The 15,058-nt window shown below is 34.2% G+C and overlaps 1 protein-coding gene across 1 annotated transcript; it reads left to right on the top strand.

The window, feature by feature from the left end:
- Positions 1 to 7,983: 7,983 nt before the first annotated feature.
- LOC108479942 (KRR1 small subunit processome component homolog) lies at positions 7,984 to 13,514 on the top strand. The gene is made up of 12 exons (XM_017782809.2): positions 7,984 to 8,521; positions 8,618 to 8,694; positions 9,432 to 9,542; positions 9,716 to 9,784; positions 10,822 to 10,878; positions 10,992 to 11,030; positions 11,143 to 11,247; positions 11,411 to 11,493; positions 11,587 to 11,668; positions 12,692 to 12,835; positions 12,941 to 13,015; positions 13,103 to 13,514. Exons 1-12 carry the CDS (start codon positions 8,329 to 8,331, stop codon positions 13,220 to 13,222), a joined length of 1,155 nt encoding a protein of 384 aa, XP_017638298.1. The 5' UTR covers positions 7,984 to 8,328; the 3' UTR covers positions 13,223 to 13,514.
- Positions 13,515 to 15,058: the final 1,544 nt, after the last annotated feature.

The following is a 15,058-nucleotide window of genomic DNA, read 5'->3' on the forward strand; positions in this document are numbered from 1 at the left end:
CGAAATTCTCAAGCTCTCCATAGTTAGGGTTCTCAACATTTTCAAGCTCAATTACCCCGAGGAACAAATTCCGAAGGTCGATCGAGGAACACGAAAGATTTCGGAATAACCGAAACACGATACCAAGACGAGTACCAGGTAAGTTCGAATAACTTAAAGTAAACTCATAGTATGCTTAATTGCATGTTATGAATGTCTGATAATTGCATTTGATGATGGCATAAAAATCTATTAAATGTATTTTTAATAATAACATATTGATAAATGTCCCGATTGAGGTTGAAAAGGAAGTTCGATGGATAAACCATGTTTTACATGTGAATTGAGATCCTGCATGTGTTGCAGAAAAGGATTTAGCTCGGACGGGTAATCCGTTGAGCTCAAATATAGAAAGGATCTAGCTCGGACAGGTGTTTCTTAGGTGATCGAGCCTCCCGAAGAATATGTGTGTATTTTGGAATTAGCCCGGACGGGTAATCCAATTAGGGTCTGAATTTAGCCTGGACTGGTAATTCAGATCTGAGCTCATTGAAGGTTTTTGTCGCTAATAGGGATTTAGCCTGGTCTGGTAATCCTGACATCACCTTATGAGTTTATATTACAGGAGATTTAGCCTGGACTGGTAATCCCACCGTAAGATGTAAGGTTCGCAGGAGTGCATACATGAGATGATCGCTCTTATGACTTGACGGTAAATGGATAATCCATCGAGATTTCTAAGAAACTCAACGAGACTAATATGAGATATAAAAATGAAAATATTGAATGATGAGCTTATCTAAGACAAATTACATGGTGTATTGTTATGAGACTAACTTGTTGATTGAGTACATGTGATAAGGAAACCATTTCATGCTTATTGGTTTTACTGTCTAATATGGTTTATTCCCTGATCGTTCTCAATATATATCTAGGGCCCCGTAGGCCCATAATAAGGACACTAAGATATTGTCTGATTTATTTTAAATTAAAACAAAATTTTATAACTCGTACTTTCTGAAAATGTCCGAGTATGTGTCTAGTAACTCCTCGTACTGGTCCCGGTCTCGGGTACGGGTAAGGGGTGTTACAAATTAGGTGAAAAAGATGGAGCTCAAGAGCTGTGTATGGTTGTTCTGATATCATACGTTGATAGTCAATCAACTATACACGAGATCGACATTGATCTTAATGTTGCACCCGAGACTGATGTGGTTGGTGATGATGTATACCATAGTAGTGATCATTCTGATCATGAAGTCGATAGTGAGAGTGATCCCGACGTGGGCGAGGTCACGGATGATATTGACGATGAAAACGTGAATGAGGATGGAAACGTTAACACATCTTCAGTCGGGAACCAAATTCATCGTATTGTGATACAAAATAATCTTGGGGCACACATGTCTCGGATAGACCCCGATGCGGTGCACACAACCGAGTTTCCGGAGTACCCTGAAATATTACCTACTCAATGGATGGCCGTACATTCTGATCCTGAGGAGTTGTTCGTGGGCCAGAGATTAAAAAGTAAGGAAGAATGTGTATTTGCCATTAAGTAGTATAGCATGAATATATCAATAGACTACAAAGTTGTAGTGTATAAATCGACATTATATATTGGAGAGTGTTGGAAGTCGGCGAAAGGTTGCAATTGGCAAATACAAGCTGTATTTATCCAGAAGTCGTAGATGTGGGACATAAGGAAATTTGTTGGGCCTCACACATGCACTTCAACACGTATGACAGAAGATCATCGAAAACTTGATTCCAAAACTATCTATACGTATATCATGCCAATGGTGAAAGACATGCCGACTATTAAAGTTTCGGTACTGATTGCCAAAATGCAGGCACGATTCTAGTATCGAGTATCATACCGAAAGGCATGGATAGCTAAACAAATGGGAATGGAACAATTGTACGGAGATTTCGATGCATCATACAATGAGTTATAGGGATAGATAGCCACTATGAGAGAGTACATGCCAGGGACTGTTATTGAGTTGCAGACATAACCTTATTACGGGCCAGATGACCAACTAAAATCGAGAAAAAGAATTTTTCATCTAATGTTCTGGACGTTTGATCCATGTGTGCGCGCATTTCCCCACTGCAAGCCGTTTGTGCAAGTAGATGGGACCTGGCTATATGGAAAATATACATAGATCCTACTTCTTGAGGTTGCTTAAGACGACAACAGGAGCGTGCTCCTGATAGCATTTGCCATCGTCGATAAGGAGAACATGGAATCGTAGGAATTCTTTCTTACCAACCTACAAAGGTATGTTATTAGCAACGATAATATTTGCATCATCTCCGGTAGAGAGAAATGATTAATTGCAGCCATTAGGCTTTTCAGTATGCCATGGAGATCCGTTTACTGCATTCGACATATCGTGGCTAACTTCTAGTGAGATTATAAGAATGCAGACTGGAAAAGACAAGTTGAGAGAATGGGTAAAGGATTACCTTATCTTTTCAATATACGTTTTAATGTTTTATGGCAATATTGTAAATTATCTTTTCTTAACACATATGCAACGCACGAGCTAAAGCCACACATTTTCCGCTAAAGAATGACTCGACTTGAGAGTGACATGGAGGGTCAAACGAACACATCTTTCTGACAGTGGTTGGGTACTATGGAGCCGTGGCAATGGCCTCAAAGTTTTGACGAGGGCTTTCGTTATGGTTAAATGACCACAAACTTGGTGGAGGGGATCAATGTTGTGTTGTTGGAAACACGACATCTTCTGATTTCATCTATCTTCTCAGCTACATTCTACAGTTTGGCTACCTTAATGCCAAGAATTTGTCAGTAACAAGTCAACCAGATGGAGGCGGGACACGTGTTTGGAGAAGATGTCAGGAATGTAATTGTTGCAAACTGTTAGATGGCGAGGTCAAAGACTGTAGAAATGTATTTACGACGTAATGAAACATTTCGAGTTACAGAGACCATCAATCGTCGACCCGGTATACCACCTAGGTCCTACGAAGTTGATCTTTGAAATAGACAGTGCGATTGCAGGAGGTTTCAAACGCTTCATTATCCATGTGCACATGTCGTGGTAGCTTGTGCTAAAGTCTCGCTCAATGTAGAATAATTTATCGATGAAGTGTACACCCTCGAATGTACGTTGCGTGTATAGGAGAACGAGTTCCCCGTGCTTCCTGACCTATCTACTTGGGAGGTACCTCCGATGACCTTTGAGCTTGTCCTAGATAAAGGGTTGCGTAGGAACCCGAAAGGTCGTCCACAATCATCTAGAATCCATGATGAAATGGACATTAAGGAGAAATCTGACGGGAAGCTGTGTGGCTTATGCAGATTAGCTGGTCATAATCGGAGTAAATGCCAGCTCCGAAACTACCATGTTGGACAATCGTCGCAATCGGGTAGAATTGAGATGTAGTTCATTACATGTTGAGAGAATTGAATCACAAATATGTTTACAATTTGTTGCAGTTAATCTAATTTGACTTACATAGTTAGTATAAAGTTTATTTATTAAATTTTAAAATAAAAAATTCATAAAATTGATAAATAAAATGGAGAAAAAGTCATACATAAATACAAAGTTGACTATTTAAATTGCAAAAAAACAACAACTTAAATTGATAAATAAAATGCCAAAAAAATTATTACATAAATATGAAGTTATTTATATTACAAAACCCCCTAAAATTGATGGTTTGATGGTGTCATTCTAGGGGTATATTTTTGTAGAGCTTGACGTTTACGTTGCGGGCGATCACGGCTATCAACGTTCTCTTCATCTGTATGTGGGGCTGCGAAACATAGATCAAAAATCATATGTCTCAAACGCCATCGATAAACTTGAGCCAGGAGGAGTGGAGTACGGCAATTGATACGAGCCAGGATGACTGGAGTACTGAGGTGGTAGTGGGCTGAAGATATCAAACTCTAAATGATATCCATGGCCTGACGAGCCTGGGAAATAGTCATTGCCCCCAATTCTGGATGATAAGAACTATCTCCAAAGTGTAGTTTCAGCTCTGGCTCTAGTGCATGATGCGGATCTAGAAGGGGTTGCTCAATTCGTGTCGTATGCGGAGAGACTACCATTGACCGCCCACCAAACAAAAATGGTTTCCCTATCTCACAGTACCACAGTATGTACTTTAAAGAGGGCTACAGGTCTAAAGCACGATCCATCTAAGGTACCCTCCCCAATCGGTTGTTCCACATCGTAATATATTATTCATGCACTTCTCCCCAATTATTTCTATACTTTCCTCGTCGCTCATCCCATGGATCTCCCCAAATCATACTGGCAGTGTCGGAATATACTGTATACAACCGAACTGCTGAAGTACTCAATCGCCATGATACCACTCCACTATCTGAAAATTGATAACGGGTGCGCAATGCACTATAGGTTTGAATGGACGTGGGCAGATGAGAAAATAACCGCCATAATTTTTGGAATAGAATACGGTATCCAAATAAACTGCACAGTTAATAACATTGTTATATTAACGCGGGTCGAGTGAGATAAAATAATAAAATTAAGTTTATATTGGAAAAACTTACCCCCTCTCCAGCATGATTCTCCATCATCAGACGGTATATCGAAACCGTGTATGACCTTCTGATACCCGGATTAGTACTCCATCTACAAAAACAAATTGTTAGAATAATATAATCCGAAAAAAAGTCAACTAATTCTTATAACGAGTAAAAATTCATCACCTATTAATGAGTGGAAATATATATGATTGGTGACTAATGGATGCCAAGAATGGCATTTGGTAAAGTGCCCACGACTGCAGCAGTATAAAGCATCCACTTATGTCCATCGCAGAGGAATCTGTCATCCGACAAAGTTCGCGATACAGCATGGCTAACACTGCAGACCTCCAACTATATGAACGGGTGTTATGCAAATTGGATAATAGGGGTAAGTACATAAAGTGGACAACACTGCCGTTTGCATCCGGCATGAGTACACCCCCTATAAGGTGCATAATGTAAGCTCGAACGGCTTACATCACCTCCCATTCATTGGCAGTACTCGGCAAATGCTCAAAATTGGCCTTTAGCCATGTAAACCTCAAACTGATAAATTTCCCCTCACTTGGCAAGCGTCCAAGTAATTCATAGCAAAGGGTAGCTGGCCTAGAGATCGAACTTAAGCCCGTGACCACATTCCCGTCGATGGGAAGCCCGAGCTGTAGTGCAACATCCTCTAGAGTGATGGTGTACTCCCCGCACGGTAAATGAAATGTGTAGGTCTTCGGATGCCATCGCTAGACTAAAGCGGAAATTAAGTCGTATCGCAAATCAAAAGTCAGGATCAATGCTGCTGGACCAAGCTCGGCTAACTTCAAGTATGGTATTAGGCGTTCATCTGACAGAAACCCTACACTATTAACATGGCCCCTCAATACGCGGTACGGGCCCTGACATTATTAAATTAGCAAAATAGTTAATACAATATAATTTAATTTCGCAAATAACATGAATATCAAATAAAAATTTTATTACCATCTCATTAATAGTACTTGATATGTGATTATTATTATTAATCAAAGAACCCATTTGCTACAAATCTGCAATTAAAAAATAAATTCATTTAATTTGTTTCAAAAATACAATAAATTATTTCAAATTTCAGAAACAAAACACGGTAAATATCTAATAATTTTCCATAATTTACCTACAATAAAAAATTATGTTAGATTACAATAATAATAAAATTAAAATTAATATAAACTATCTAAACATAAAACATACAAATTAAAAAATAAAAATAGAAATAGAAACATACCTTATTAGTTTCTTTCAAACAAACAACCTATAAAAATAACAACAAATTTAATTAACATTTTAATAAAGCAATAAAATTGGCAAATAAATAAAAATCAAATAAAATTACATTATATAAAAATTACATTAAAAAATACAAAACACTAGAAACACTAACAATTTATATAACCTAATCATAAATTACTAACAAAATAGCTACAAAATTATTTTTAAAAATACATTACTAAAAATCACAAAACACATAACTAAACAATAGCAATTTATATAGATTGAAAAAATGTTTGAAGACTTGCTTGTCATTTAAGTTACTAAAACTCACCAAATACATTACTAAAAATTAAGCTTAAAATAATTTATAACTTAATCTTAAATTCACCAAATACTAAATTAAACACAACATTGATATTTGTAGGTGTTAAATTTTTAATTAAAATTTTAAATAATTTTAATAAAACATTTATCAATATCTTAATTCATACTTGGAATCAATAGTGCATTAAATGGAATTCAAGATTCATATCCTACTTGTTATTGTAGATATAAATATCCATATCCCATTTTTTTCACACACCAAAACTCTACTCCTATTGTTCAAAATATTTCTTAATTAGGAGTTTTGGGAAATGCTTTTAATTGATACTATTAATGTTTTATTATCAAATTTTTAATTTTTAAATTGTTGATAAGTATTGGTATGTTAATAATTAATTTATATTCTTCAATATTTCTACAATCATTTTTTTATAAAAATAATTTTAAAGTATATAAATTTATGAAAAGAGCTCATTATGATTAAACTTGGACAAATTGATATCCAAGTTGATATAAAAATTTTAAATGAGTTAACAGCAACTATTAACATACAAATACTTAATAGCAACTTAAAAAATTAAATGAGCTTAAACATCTGTCCAAGTTCATTTTCATTTTGAAATGATTTTTAATTTTTTATAAGCTTATATGTTTTAAACTCACCAAATACTAAACTAAACGCAACAATTTATAATTTAATCCTAAAAACTAATAAATTAATTTTAAATTAATTATGAACACAAAATTAATAACGTAATTCTAAATTACTAACAAATTAATTTTAAAATTATTATAAAAAACTACATTCATACAAAATATAAACCTAAAACCATAAACACTAAACATAAATAATTTATAAATAATAATTAATAACAAAAAATTTCACAAAGCATCTTAATTAAACTCTTTAAATTATAAACAAAATTATTTACTAAAATAATACATTACCTTTTTCTTCTTTCTTTTTTTTTCTTCTTCTTCTTTTTTTCTTCGCCTTTCTTTTTTTTCTTTCTCTTTCTGGTAGGTAGTGTTTGGTTTGGGGGACCATGCTTATAAGGTCCCCCATTTGCAATCTTCTTTTTCCCTTTGAAGGGACAGCACATATACATACTTGCTTTCAAGATGCAAAGAACCAAAGAAGAATCGGCAATGGGGCCATACATACTCAGCAAGCAACAAGCAAGCAGTAGGGAGGCATGTAGCAGCAGCAGTGGCACGTGGGGGGGTGTGTGCACTGTGCAGGGATGCAGAGAACAGGGCCATTCGCGCCTACCTGTCAGGCGCGACTAGTCGCGCCTATTTGACAGGCACAACCCATTTTCGAGTATTTTTTACTCGTATTTTGATCCGTTGACAACCTATTTTGGTATATAAATTTTTTTAATTTATTTCAGTAAAAAACCCCGATAAGTGACTAACCAACTTAACTTAAATTGATTAGTGGTGACTTTAGCTTTAAATCTTCAAATCTAGCTTGTTAGGTCCTCGTCTCGCATGTTATGGCAATCACATTAACATTTCAATGGACAGACCAATATTTTAAATAAAAAAATACAAAAATTTAATGTCTCAAAATTAAAATTTAGATATTAAATTTTAAATTTTAGAAAATTACATTAATTTTGAGCACATTTAAACATATATATTGTTCAAAAAATTGTTCTCTCTCCTTTAAAACCATGCATGTAAATATTAATAGGTTAAAATATGTTACTCTCTTTTTCATTAAATTTATTGAGTTAACACTTTGAAATAAAAAAATATTTACTCTATAATCATATAAATAAGAAAAGTCCAACTTAAATTTAATAAAATAATTTTAATTCTATTAAATTTAAAATAAATTCTCAAAAATAAAAATAAAAGTGTAAAATCTAAATTTTGAATTTACTAAGAATGCGGGTACATTTTAACCATTAGATATAGGGTACATCATTTATTGCACCCTAATTTTTGTTCTTGAAAACGTCCCTTCTTTTTCTTCCATAATCATACTACCGTCGTCCCTCTCTCTCGTCTCTGCAAATCAGTTGTCCTTTCTTTTTCTTGTCTTCTCATCTCAGTTCTCACCCACTGCCGTGTCCGCTGGTTTATGTCGGATCTGACCCGTATCCAGTGTGTATCGTGTCGACACGGCTACTGCACCACAAGTTGCCGAGTCCGGATAACGAAGGCTGCGACAAACAGAAGTAACTTTTGTTTCTTTATTTAACGCAATTACAGGGTTTTTGAAAATTAAAATGGAGGTAGAGAATGCAGAAAAAGTAAATCTGGAACAGAAAAAGAAGCATAAAGGGAAACACGATAAGCCAAAGCCATGGGACGAAGACCCAAACATAGACCGTTGGAAGATTGAAAAGTTTGACCCTTCTTGGAACCCCGATGGGTTACTGGAAGTCAGCTCTTTTTCCACCATCTTCCCTCGTTACCGAGGTAATTAATTAATTTCCTCTACATTTTTTTTTCTAATTTGATTACATGTTAAAAATTTACTTATGTTTGGTATCTTTTCTGTCGTCTTGTTTTAAGAAAAATACTTGCAAGAAGCTTGGCCAAAGGTTAAATCTGCTTTGAAAGAATATGGTATTGCTGCTGAGCTCAACTTGGTAAGTTTCAAATTCTGTCAAGTGTTTTAATGGCTTAATCCAGTGGTCTTTTTGTATTCTAGATTTTGGGTTGGTTGAAGTTGAGCAGTTTGTTTTCTGCAAACCTCTAGATTGTTACAGTTTTTTTGGGCCTATTGATTCATTGTTTTGATGTTCTAAAATTGTGACTAGAAACAAAGCAGAGGGATATTACCAGTAATCATGTTTGCTTGAGTAGTCGAAAGAAAGGAAAGACATAATTTAGCTAATGTCTTCGACTGTTTTGTGTCTATCAAAAGATATGCAAAAATTGAAATAAAAAAAAAGTGTAATTTTCATATATTAATATGATAATAATTTGTAAATTTGGCTTTTAAATGTTTAGAGCATACATTTTTCCCTCCATCTTGTCCCATTCAAGAAGAAGGATTACTATTTTCACTTCATTTTTGCCTTTTTTTTTCATACGTAGTCTTCCGTTTTATGCCTCATTGATTGTTCCTTATCTTAAGAAAGCTGTCAGAGCGTTGGATCAACTTCTGTCTTTGTCATAATTAGATATATTCCCATATTTATCAGATTGCCTTCTTCAAAGATTGAAGGATCATTTTGCTTAAAATACTTAGTAAACACTCTACTGCAGAAGTTTTCTTCCCCTTGTTCTCCAATCTTTTATATTGATTACTGGCACTCTACTATTATTGCTATAATATTCACATATGGTTCTTTATCATCTGATGCCTTTAATTGCTGATCAGGTTGAAGGGTCTATGACAGTTTCAACAACAAGAAAAACTAGGGATCCATATGTTATCATTAAGGCCAGGGATCTCATCAAGCTTCTATCGAGAAGTGTTCCTGCCCCTCAGGTAGACTTGTCAACTATGCTTGCACTTTTGTCAATTACAAACTAGTTAAATGTTTGTTTATTTCCCATGAGAATTTTTTGACCATTTTACTTGAAATAGCTTTTGATCAGTCCTTAAAACCATATGTATGGAGGTTGTTTGAGTATAGTTCTTACTGTTTCTTTTAATTTTAGGCCATCAAAATACTTGATGATGAAATGCAGTGTGACATCATAAAAATTGGAAACTTGGTTCGCAATAAGGTATGTGTTTCAGAATTTCCTTTATTTATTTGATTAAAATTTTGCCCATTTTACTTTTGTGAATCTGGTATAATGGTCGCTATTGGTATACTAGCAGATGCTTGAGTTGGTAGCCGAAATCTGTGTCGAGCATTGATTATTTCTTTAACTTGTAGTTGAGCCTTGGTTGATCAATGGATCTTATATCGCTGGATCACTTGAACTTTAATTCTTTTAGCATACACTCTTTTAGCATTATGTAGGGTCAACTATGATGCATTGCACCACTAAGAAGATTTTTCGACAATATGATGCCCCATAAAACTCGGATTATAAAATCTGAGTGCCTTTATGTTTCTTCTTGAAGCTAATTATGGACAAATATCTAGTCTGTAGTTATACTATTTTAGTTTGACACGTTCTATATATCTTAATTAAACTTAATGTAAGATCTTTCTGTTTTGCATTTATCTTTTGATGTCTGTCTGGGCGATGCAAATTAGGGTTCTTTGTTTTATGTTGCCTTCCAATCTGGATCCTATTATCTGAAACTTTTTGTGATTTTTCTATTCATCTTTGTTTCACTTATTAATTAAGTACATATATATGCCTTCTGTCACTTATGCACTACATAGGATTGATTAGGTTATCTTTGATGCAGCTACTGTGAATTGTTTGTAAGCAGCATACAGAAAGCTGAAACTGCTTATTATATTCCTTAGGCTTTACTATCTATGCTCGCTGAACCTCTGTTTCTCATTCAGTCTATAGCTTGCTTATGAAGATGCTATAGCATGTTCAAAGTGGAACATTTATATCTGCTTATATGTTAATGTTAAGTGTTAACTAGTCGTTTGTACAGCATAATGAGAAGGTGAGTTATTTGAATTGCATCCTTTTTAGTTTTTATATTTAAGTTTGGACAGCTTTTGGCTTTTTTATTTTTTTGTTTTTCCGTGTAACTTACTAAATTGATTTTTCATTTTGATAGATGGTAAGATATTACATTGTTGCATCTAAAAATTTTCACAAAGTTGTCTAAATATTTGTTTTTACAGGAACGATTTGTTAAAAGAAGGCAGCGCCTTGTGGGGCCAAATTCTTCGACTTTGAAGGTTTGTATGATTGATGTCTTAACACGATTCTAAAATAATCCCCTTATAAGGCTATGTTGAGGCATGAGAAAATACTATTACTATAAAATAATCACCTTCATTACTGGATGCAGGCACTTGAAATATTGACAAGCTGCTACATTCTTGTTCAGGTAATTGCTCACCCTTGTTCGTTTTTGGTTGTTGAATTGTATTTTTTGCTCTATGTTGAAATAGAGAACCACAAACTGAAAATCTTTGGTCACTTTCCACATGATGGAATAGGGAAACACTGTTGCTGCTATGGGTTCATTTAAAGGTTTGAAACAAGTCAGGAGGATTGTGGAGGACTGCGTAGAAAATAAGATGCATCCAGTATACCATATCAAGGTACCAAAAGCTTGACTTTGCAATTTTGGTTTTACTAGCTTTGCTTTAATTTATGCCAGTAAGATGTGTTTTGATATTATATGAATATTCAGTAGCAGTTCCTATGTCCTGTTTTTTTCCTGTCTTACCATGTCTTCCTTTTCCCTTCCTTTTCATCATCCAGATTCTCATGATGAAGAAAGAGCTTGAGAAGGATCCAGCACTCAAAAATGAAAACTGGGATAGGTTTCTTCCAACATTCAAGAAGTAAAATATCTATTCTCTTCATTTGCATGTTTTAACTTATTTTCATGCTTTGTTCTGTTAGATATCCATTTAACCATCTAATAATGCTTCCAGGAAAAATGTTCAAACGAAGAAGGTTAAGAGTAAAGAGAAGAAACCATATACACCATTCCCTCCTCCTCAGCAACCTAGTAAGGTAAGATAGCTGATTGTCTCTTAGGGTTTTTTATGGTGACATGATTCTTTTTGTCTCCCTCATTAGACTAGAATGAGATGTTTCCTTTTTTATTTAGTAATGTTGTTTTCCTGCACAATGTTCTCTGGTTTAAGGTTTTACTTTTAGCTTGTGTTTGTTTTAGATAGACAATTGTAGTTTTTTTTAGTATAATCTTTTTGGCTTAGCTGAACATATTTGCTCTAAGAACTAGAGTGCAAAATCTTAATTTTTGATCCAAATGATCTGTTGGCTGGTGAGACCTTTGCATTCTTTAACTTTAGAAGGGGTTTCCGTTATAGGCAAGTAGGGAGAATTCCAAAAGAAATTTTGTTGGAACTTTGGATTTGGATTAAATCTTATCTGTATCTTTTTTGGGATGATAAAATTTAGTAAAATTTATGTAGGCGTGCATAAGCTAGTGTACATAGGAACTGAAAAATTATTCTATCTGGGGGGTGAATTTTGGAGTCAATAATGAGGGGTTGGTTCTTTGCTTTTAGTATCCATTACATGTCTAAGTTGTTTTTCCTGTGCTCTTCCATTCTAAAAAAAAGGAAATGTAAGCTAATGAATGCCCCCCCAAAAAAAAAAAAGGGGAAGAAAGCTATTCTTTCTCTTGGGTGCATGTGGATATTTGAAGCTTCCAACCCGCAGATTGTCTTTTTCCTTTAAACTGAGATACTGAATAGCCACTGTATGTCTGCAGTGTGAGTAAGCTATGTTACTCAAACTTGGGTGTGAGTGTCGAATGTTGGGTATGTGTATGATGTGGTTATGTTTAACTTTTTCATAAGTTTTCCTTGTAGTTGGAGGAGTATATCCTTATACCCAGGTCCCAATGTGTCTAATATGGGTCCTGGACATGGGTACTTGAAGAGAAATAAAGACCTGGAGCAGCATAAATCGTCATTGTTGTCATCATCATCATCCTTCTTGTTATTATTATTGTTGTTGTGGATAATTATGGAAACCAAACTTACATTGGTACATGGTATTGTCCAGATTGATCAAGAACTGGAATCTGGAGAATACTTCTTGAGTGAGAAAAAGAAATTAGCGAAGAAGTGGGAAGAGAAGCAAGAGAAGCAGGCACAGAAAACAGCTGAAAACAAAAGAAAAAGAGAAGCAGCATTTGTTCCTCCCAAGGTTCGATTTTGAAACCTACTGTGGCTCACACGTAGAATCACAAAGTCCAACCATTTTTATCAAGTATTTATTTGTTTCAGCAGTAATATAATTTACCTGTTGCAGGAACCCGTGAAGCAAGATTCTAACAAGTCAGAGAACAAGGAGGAAGATGTTGCTGCCCTTGCTAAGTCCTTGAAGGTAATTTTATAAGATTTCTTTCGTTTCAAAGATACTTGTTACAACTGGGCATAGTTCTAAGCAGCCCCTCCTTGGATTTCACTGCAGCAAAAGGCCAAGGAATTCGGAAAGCAAAAATCTTTGCAAAATATCAATGCTGAAGAATATATTTCTGCCCCTGCTGCCGAACAGCCTTCCAAAAGGAAAAGGAAATCCAAGCATACCTAGTATAGGTAAACTAGAAAGTTTGTTGTAGACAAGTTCATGGTATGACAAAGTTTGCTAAATATTTGCTGGCTTTTGGCAATCCGTGGTGCGGATGTGCAATTGTTGAGAAAAAAGGCTGATATTAGGCTAGTAAAAAAACCTTGATATATCATGTTGGAGCTTAAATATAGTTGATCACCCGACTATGTTTTTGGGATAATTGATCATATAACTTACATGATATCATAGTTTCAGAGTTTGAATCATGGAAACTGTTGTACATTTGGATTTTTAGTCAATGTTTTGGTGCCCATTGGAATGTCTTGACACTTTCTAGCTTGCACATTTTTTGTACATTTAGATTCAAGTACAAGCTTATTTATTAGGTTTGCACATGAGGCATGTTGGAACTTGAATATAATTATTGATTATTTCTTATCATGTAACCTTTTGAGGGGACAATGAATTTGAGATTAGACTAAAAAGTGTACAAGTTTATAGGTAATAGTATTTTCTGTCAAGAACTCGACTTCTTATATGTGACAATCTCAATTGGCTTTAGAAACCGACATATTTAGAGCATCAATTCTTGTTTTATACATTTCATAAACATTATTATTGTCACACATCTTAATTCTTAGTTTGCTTTGAATGTCAACCAATTAGAAAACGGAATTGCAGGGTAAATGGGTAAAAATTTTCAGTTACTTTTTTGGTTCGAGATTTTGAGGTGTCAACATGATCTTGGCAAATCACTTGTTCAATTACTTCAAGTAATAGAGTTGAGAAGGCAACCCAATAACCTACTTGAATTGATCAAACTTGGAACTTGAAAAGGTTGGAGAGTTCGTACCATCGGTACAATGGATTGAACTTTCTTTTTTGGTTTTTCTTGTCAGATCATAAAGGTTCGCCTTACTTTATGTTATATATAATGATTAAAATTAGCTAACTAGTCCTATTAGTTCTGTTCAAAATTAAGGTATGGATCCATTATTATTTTAATATGGGATCTATTTGATATGGCACCTGTAAAAAAGTGAGTGTATTTCAAATTTTAACTAGTCATTGTAAAATATTGATGATTGTATTCCAAAAGTTAATTGCAAATGTTTGATATTTTGATGGTATATACATTGTTTACTCAATATCAATGAATCTGATAATGGTATATCATTGAGAAAAGTTAAGTTGATTTTTTCTTTTATAAGAAGAAGCTTTTGTTGTTGAGTCATTATTTTGGTTTACTTTTTTCCTTCTGATGCATCATTTTGGTTGATTTTAAGGTGTAAAATTATATATTATCAATGTATCATATATATATAAATATAAATCTATGAATATATCATATTTTTATATAAAAAGTTATTATGTTAAGTTTAGGAAAATTTAGAAGCTTTTGAATCATTTTAAAATTATGTAACAACAACCACAACAAATCCAATATCAACATAGTTCAAAATTAAGCTAGAGATTTGCATGCATGCTTTTAATGAATTTGCAAATCAACCCAGGCTTAGTGTCACAAGTCTAAGATTTTAGTATGGCAAATCGTATGGGTGAAAATTTTATTTCAAATCTACTTGAGTTAACCTAATTTTTGAAAAGGTGAGAATTCTCAAAGAAATTCTCTAAGGCATCGAAACTTAGCAGATGCAACACTCAAGCAACGAGTGAACAGAAAAAGGCACTACAAAAGATCGCACACCAAGTGTTTGAGTAAATGCTTTCAAAGTATTTAATAATTTTGTATGTGATGATTACAATTAACGGTAATCTACAACTAAGATTAATATCTATCTACAAAATGAGACCCTTAAGGGATTTAAACACTATACAACTTTATCCCCTTAGTTT

This window comes from Gossypium arboreum, chromosome 3, assembly GCF_025698485.1.
Source record: "Gossypium arboreum isolate Shixiya-1 chromosome 3, ASM2569848v2, whole genome shotgun sequence".
Lineage (NCBI taxonomy): Eukaryota > Viridiplantae > Streptophyta > Magnoliopsida > Malvales > Malvaceae > Gossypium > Gossypium arboreum.